Source organism: Chrysochloris asiatica, unplaced genomic scaffold (genome assembly GCF_000296735.1).
Source record: "Chrysochloris asiatica unplaced genomic scaffold, ChrAsi1.0 scaffold00022, whole genome shotgun sequence".
Taxonomy (NCBI): Eukaryota; Metazoa; Chordata; class Mammalia; order Afrosoricida; family Chrysochloridae; genus Chrysochloris; species Chrysochloris asiatica.
This window is the reverse complement of record NW_006408540.1, coordinates 20107957-20115944: the sequence shown is the minus strand read 5'-3', so window position 1 is coordinate 20115944 and position 7988 is coordinate 20107957. Positions and strand designations below refer to the sequence as shown.

Below are 7988 nucleotides of genomic sequence, written 5' to 3'. Positions count from 1 at the left end.
GGTAGTTCAAACCCACAAGCATCTCCTTGAAAATCCTATGCAGGGTTGCTATGAGTCAGAACTAACTCAACAGCTCTTACCAATAATATATATATACATATGTACATACATATATACATACATAAACACACACACATACACACATATATACACAAAAGGATTCCAGGAAGTTCATGGAAAAATTCCATTACCTTTTTATTCCATTTTTCCATGAACTTTTTGAATCCACCCCGGTTGTGCAGTAGCTACTAACCAAAAGCTGATGGAATCCATCAGCTGCCCTGAAGAAAAAAGATATGGCCGTCTGTTTCCATAAAGATGACTGTTATTGTTGTTAAGTGCTATTGAGTCAGTACCAACCCAGAGTAACCCTGCATAGGGTTTTCTAGGAGTGGCTAGTGAGCTTGAACCACCTACCTTGCAGTTCAAGCCAACTTTCCATCCAGCTCATTAACCCACAGCGCCACACCAAGGACCGCCTTGGAAACAGCCTTGGGCAGTCTACTCTATCCTACAGGGTCACTAATGAGTCAGAACTGACTGACCGGCAGTACACCTGGTTTTCCATCTATGTGTGTAATATGTATGTATATGCATGTGTACATGTATGTGAGTCCTGGTGTGACACTGTAGGATAAGCACTGGACTGCTAACCTAAAGGTGAGCAGTCACTCATAGTTACTCCTCATACAGGGTCGCTATGAGTTGGAACTGACTCAACAGCACTTAACTGTGTGTGTGTGTGTGTGTGTATTATATGTGTGTGTATGTGTGTGTGTAGGGGAGTCCTAGTGTGCCTTTGTAGGATAAGTACTAGACTGCTAACCAAAAGGCAGACAATTAAAACCCACCAACCACTCCTATACAGGATCGCTGTAAGTCAGAACTGACTTGATGGCACATAACTGTATTCATATACATACGTACATACACACACACGGAGCACTGGTGTGGCGCTGTGGGTTAATGTGCTGGACTGCAAACTCAGTTTGAACCACAAGGTCGGTGGTTCAAGCTCACCAGCTGCTCCTAGGAAACCCTATACAACATCACTATGGGTCAGAACTGACTCAACAGCACTTAACAACAACAACAACAATATACACATGGTGGTGCTGCTGATTGTGTGCCCTTGAGTTGGTTCTGACTCAGAGCAACCCTGTATAGGGTTTCTGAGGCAGTACATCTTTACGGGAGCAGAAAGTTGCATCTTTCTCATGCAGAACAACTGGTAGATTCAAACTGCTGACCTTGCACTTAGCAGCCCAACTTGTAACCCACTACACTCCCAGGGCCCCTTCTATACATGCATATATGTATGTAACTACATCTCTAGATACATATATGTGTGAATGTATAAAGAGGAGTCCTAGTGTAGCACTGTAGGATAAGCACTGGACTACTAACATCAAGGTCAGGGGTTCACACTTACCAGGTGTTCCTCAGAAACCTGACTACATGGCACTTAACAACATGTATATATGTGTGTGCATATATAATACATGTGAAAGCCAGAACCTGTGTAACACAGAAACCTGTGAGAGAAGGAAACCTCAAATATTTTTCACTACAATGAACATTTATTGTTGTTAAGTGCCATCGAATCAGTTTCGACTCACAGAGATCCTGTATAGGATTTCTAAGGTTGGCGGTTCAAGAAGCAGCTAGTGAGCTTAAATCTCCAACCTTATGATTCAAACTGACTTTGAAATCCAGTGCTTTAACCTGCAACGCCACATCAGGGCTCCACAACAAACGATAGAAAAATGTTACTACTACACCATGTTAGAGGCAAAAAATTTATGAAACTGGGAAAACCAAGGGAATCCCAGTGAATCTTAACAGTAAATGTTCATAGTAAGATACATGGTATGTATAGGAGCCCTGGTGCGGCACAGTGGGATAAAGCACTGGACCACAAGGTCAGTCTGAACCACAAGGTCGGCAGTTCAAACTCACCAGCTGCTTGCTCCTTGGAAATGCTATACAGGGTTGCTATGAATCAGAAGTGACCCAACGGCACTCAACAACTTATGTGGCAAGACCATTCGGATAGATTAATCAGCATTCTTATCAATTAATCACGATACTTACCCTAACTGGCTTAAACAAGATGAATTCAGTATCTTTATTGGAGAGGTACAATGACATACTTCTCAATGTCAAAGGCATCTTTTCTTTTATTGTCTTATAGGCACCTGCCACAAGGTCACTGACCTTTGCTGAAAAGAAATTAACCTTGTCAATGTCACAAAGAAAAGGAGGAGAAGCATTTCCATTTTAATTCAGGAGAGAAATATTACAAAAGAAGGACTCTTTATTTCCCCAAAGAGCTGCCTTCATTTTTCTCGTTTATTTATCAGTGGTAATCATAAGCCTTATTACATTCATTATATATCTACTATGTATAAAATGTTACTCCCAAGGGCTAAGGCAGCTTCAGGACATTCATAGGGGCTGTACTATGGGGCCTTTAGAATTTAAGACAACAGATAAGGTTTTTGGTTTTGTTTATTTTTTCTTTCTTTTCAGTAATTTTCAGAGAGATGCTAATAAGAACTACTTCATAATGAACGAGCTTACTCATTTGCAGAACTGATCCACACACACTAAGAGATGCTCTCTAAGATGCTTGCTGAGATGGTTAGAAAATAAGCACACACAGCTAAGAGGACTAAATGTCCATCTGTTACTTTCTTACACTGTATCAGCAGAAAGAGAACAAAATTCCAGACATTTTAAACAAACAACTGTGTGCCCCAGGTGTAGTGTCTGAGATAGTTACATGGAAGAGCAATCAGTATTTAAAATGAAAGGCTGATTGCTCAATTCAAAGATGCTTGACCTCATTCATAATTAAAGGAAGGTGAATTAAACAATGAGCCATCTTAAGATTGGCATAAATAATCAATACTAGAGATATCTGTGCTTGCAAGAGTGTGGGGAAACAGGTACCCTCACCCACCACTGATGGGAAGATAACTGGCCCACCCTCTTGGGAGGAAGATTAGGCATTATCAAGCAATATTTTAAATATGTGTATTTTTTCACACTTAACATTTCCGTGACTAGAATTTACCCTATGGATGTGCTCACAGTATACCAAGATATGTATGTATAGAAAGCATGCAGGAAAATGAAAATATTTAAAAGGTCACCTAACAAGATAATGATTAAAAGAAATCAAAATACAGTAACAATTTAATTCTATGCCTCTACTAAATAAACTGGGTAGGGGTAGAGCTAGATACACCAATACAGAAAGAGTTCTATGAGATGTAAGTGAAAGAAGCAAGGCGTAGGTACAGTCTCTTTCTGTCCATATATGCTAGTGTGTGCACACACATTTTGGGAAAGAAACTGTTACTAGCCATTCCCTTTAAGAACAGGACTCATTTGGAGGTGGAGAATAAGACTTTATTTTTCATTTTACACCTCTCCACAGTTCTCATGTTGTACCACACAAATGATTGCTTTGCTTTTGAATGAAGAAGATGTGGTAAAAGCAGGGTTGGAAGTACCAATGCTCTCAAGAAAAGAGAACAATCCTGGAATTGTTTGTGGAATGAACTGGAATTGCTTATCTTCGACACAATATATGAAAGCTCCTCTCCAAGACACTTCAATTCCATGGGCTCTAGATTTCTATCATCACTAAACACATTTCCAGGAATACTAAATGCATTTTTAGACCCCTTGAAAATCAGAAAGCTATAGTCATCAAGTCCTTGGATTCCTACAAAGCTAGACTCCCAAGAGTGAATTAACAAATTGGTATTCTAATTGATAACTTGCTCCATTTTTGAGTTTATCATGAGATGCAGACTGAAAAACTGATCAAGTCTGCAGGCACCAGGAACACTGAGTTTCGAGACCAGAGACACCAAAGACAACCTCCAGCTTGTCTTTGATGCTCCATACCAGAAGCCAATCACTCTCAGATCAAGACACTAACTCCACCTCCACACAGCAACTGAACTGTCCTTGCTGTATCCACCAAGATCTCTTAGAAAGAAATAAAAAGAGCTCAATTATAAAACACATAGCCCTGTTTCAATCTGCATCTCAAATCCTTTTGTGAGTTTCCTTTCACCTCCTCCAGTTTTCTTAATGACAATTCTCCTAACGCTTAAGAATACTGAGAATTCTACTAGGACCCCACTGGAGAAACTGACAGGCCCTATTTTGAAGTAAAGGGGGAAAGAGTAATCCATCAAGCATGAACCAAGTCCTCAGGTTTAGAAGTACTAAATAAATATGCCTCTGCCTATCTGCTGGATTCTACCTAAGAAAAGTTTATTGCACCCAAGAGTTTCACTTACATAAACATACAAAATAAATACCAATTCCTATTTCTAAAGAAACCTTACCCACGATTAAAACCTTGTACCTAGGCTCCTATGACATCCAACTATCATCCCCCTTGAAGCAGCATGCTGAATGAGGTAAGGTTGGAAAGCCTGCTTCCTGACTGTGAGGAGAGCTGAGGAGGTGGTTAGCAATAGGGGAGACCAAGGTTACACTTTCCAGAGTTCTCAGTAAAGACTGGATTGCATCAAGTACACTCACTGTCTTTTAGGAAGATGAGGTCAACATTTCAATCTCAGAAAGTGACTCCTTTACTGACAAACTGATTTAGATTCATGGTGGTCCCATGTGTTACAGAGAAGAAGTGCTCTATCAGGTTTTCTTGGTAGTCCTGGTCCTGGTGTAGCGCTGTAGGATGAGCACTGGACTGCAAATCGCAAGACTGGCGGTTCAAGCTCACCAGCCACTCCTCGGAAATCCTATCCAGGGTCACTATGAGTCAGAACTGACTGGAGGCACTGAATGCCTGCCAGGCCTTCCTGCCACAGAGCTCTGGCTCGGCTCAAACAGCCTTAAGGCTGACAGGTGGTCACAAACTGCTGAGTGAGTCACTCAAGTCCCTCAGCTCAGACACCAATCCAAATATTCAAAGTAATACAGACCACAGAATGTTCACTATCTCCATCACAGTAAACAAAAGGCCTATTGCACATCACAACCTTACATATCAATGCAAACTTGTACTGACCTCACCAAAACTCAGAAAACAAATCTTAGAATTGAAATTGTGTCTTCCTCTGAAACACACATGACAATTCTGTACACTTAGAAGTCCTTCTAAGAGATACAGAGCTAGTCTTTCAACTTCTTAGCTCATCATGAAATTAACCTGAGGCACTAAAGAGGATAAGGTTCTGGAGGCTTACGCTTCTGTCCTTTCTCCTACAGAAAATGAAGACCTGACAGGCACAGTTCTCTTTCAGCACAGACAATCAGGGGTAATAAAAAACTGATTTCAGATTAGCTGCCTGCAGATGCTTCTCACGAGTAGCAAAGAGCCGTCCTCCAATAAGACCAGTTCCCCCCAAGAATGAAGGCACTGATTCTGTTGTCATTCTGCCCTGAGTCTAAAGGAGCCACATCACAGAATGGCTTGTGGATGACCAGAAATGTCAATCTCACAAAATGATTTCTTCTCGCTTGATGGCACTGAAAAATGTCACAAGGTGTACCAAAAATAGCCCTATGAGTATTAATCATATTTTTTTTTAATGTTATCTTCTAATATTGCAGGGAAAAAAAAAAAAAAAACCCCAGCACAAAAATATGACATTTCAGAAAGACGAGGGCTGGGAACACCTCAACAATGATCTGCCAATCAGACAACACTGATGTCTGCCGACCTCATTAGGCACCTCAGTTCTGACAGTGTGTTTCACACACTCTACAGCATTAACAGACAGATGAGGTGACTGGTATAAAACGTGGAACACAATAATGGCCTAACATTCAATCAGCAATAGCAGCTCCATAATTTCCCATCAAACACAGGATTTTCATTACAGCGCTGCCACAATGAAAAGTCGGTGCATACAAACCAGCAGACTCTAAGTGTCTCCATCTAAGGTAGTTTTTGTTTGTTTGTTTTTTTGAATAATATATTTTTGTGCTTAAGGCAAAAGTTTACACAGCAAATTCGGTTCCCAGTTAATTATTTCTATATAAATCATTCAGTGATACTAGTTACATTTTTCACAATGTAATTTTCATTCATTCACTCTGTTGTGCCACATTTTATTTTTAACTAAGAATTTCTTTTTTAAATTCCTTCTTTGACAGGCTTGCTGAAAGGCAAGTAGTGTTGGCCAATTAAGACATATCAGCTCCAAAAAGTCTTGCATTAATCCAGACCATAGTAGTCTAGCGTGAACAGCAAACCAATCCTAAACACTCAGAGCAGAGACTACATAGTTAGTACAGATTAACCAGTATTCTAAAAGAGAAACTCAAAACAGTAAAACCTGAATACCTGCTTGTGCCCAAGGCTGCTGGGAGAGCGTATACTTGGGACCTCCCTGGCTGGCCATTGTTTTTAATGCTGATACCTGGTAGAAGAAACAAAACATAAAGTTTCTATTTCACCAATGACAGATTAAACCAGTTCTACTCTCAGAGGCTACACAGCAGCATTTGAAATTATTAGATGCAATGATAATCAAATGTGCAACTTAAAAAAAAAAAAAGAAGACATCATATCACATAGTCTTTTACAACTAATGAAAATTTTAACGCCTCTTGTGTCTTAAACATTTTTTTAAGCATATACTGCCTTCAAAAAAAAATTGTACCAATGTCCTGAGACATTCTGCCTGAAACATTACAGATTCAGAAGAAGACACATGACAAGAGCTAGAAATGCTGACATCAGATGCATTTGGGCTAAAAGATGTTTACTTGTGCTTTATGAACTATGTAGAGGTTTTTGCCTTTGTAGATCATGACAAACTATGGATATCATTGCAAAGAATGGTTATTCCAGAACACTTTAATTGGGCTCATAAGTAACCTGTATACAGACCAAGAGGCAGTTGTTCAACCAGAACAAGGAGATACTGAATAGTTTAAAATCAAGAAAGGTGTGTACCAGGGTTGTATCTTTTCACCATACTTATTCAATCTACGGACTCCTGGTGTGGCACTCCAGGTTAATGCACTGGACTGCAATTTCAGGTTGAACCGCAAGGTCAGAGGTTCAAGCTCACCATCTGCTATTCAGATTGTTGTTGTTGTTAAGTACCAGGGAGTCGGTTTCGACTCATAGTGACCCTGCACATGGTTTCCGAGGCTGTAAATCTTTACGGAAGCAGAAAGCCTCATCTTTCTCCTGCAGAACAGCTGGTAGATTCATAACCACTACACTACCAGAGCTCCTTTCAGGAACCCTATACAGGATAACTATGAGTTGGAACCGACTCAACAGCACTTTAACAACAACAGTTCTGTCTGTATACAGAATAAATAATCTGAGAAGCTGGATTATGTGAAGAAGAATGTGGCCTCAGGATTGAAGGAAGACTCATTAACAACCTATGATTATATAGCTGATACAATTTTGCTTGCTGGAAATGAAGAGGGCTTAAAATACCGATGAAGACCAAAGACCACAGAATTCAGTATGGGTTACACCTCACTATAAAGCAAACAAACATCCTCACCACTAGACCAATAAATAACATCATGATAAAAAAAGAAAAGACTTCATTTTGCTTGGATCCACAATCACACTCATGGAAGCAGCAGTCAAGAAATCAAATGAAGTATGGAAATAGACAAAACTGTTGCAAAAGACCTCTTTAAGGAGCTCAATAAAACGGGTACGCCTGACCAAAGGCATGGTATTTTTAATTGCCTCTTTTGCATGTGAAAATTAGGCAGTGAATAAACAAAACCATAGAAGAATCAGAGCATTTGATTGATGCTGGAAAAAGAATATTGAAAATACCAAGGACTGCCTGAAGAATAAACAATCTGGAGGAACAAACAAGATGGCGGATCGGGTGGACATATAGCAGAGAGCTCCGCCAACAACAACACAGAATACCCGACCAAGCAGGCTCAGGGGATGGTCCCAGAACTCTGAACCACATATAAAGGAATACTTAGAAGGTTGGAAGGCTCAC

At 40.0% G+C, this 7988-nt stretch overlaps 1 protein-coding gene across 1 annotated transcript in view; it reads right to left on the bottom strand.

The window, feature by feature from the left end:
- Positions 1 to 7988, bottom strand: part of COG3 (component of oligomeric golgi complex 3) — an 89197-nt gene that overhangs the window by 21130 nt on the left and 60079 nt on the right. The window contains exons 21-22 of the mRNA XM_006837624.1: positions 6338 to 6413; positions 2095 to 2222 (exon numbers count right to left, since the gene is read on the bottom strand). Of these exons, the coding sequence (XP_006837687.1) occupies positions 2095 to 2222; positions 6338 to 6413 (204 nt within the window). The remainder of the gene's footprint in view (positions 1 to 2094; positions 2223 to 6337; positions 6414 to 7988) is intronic.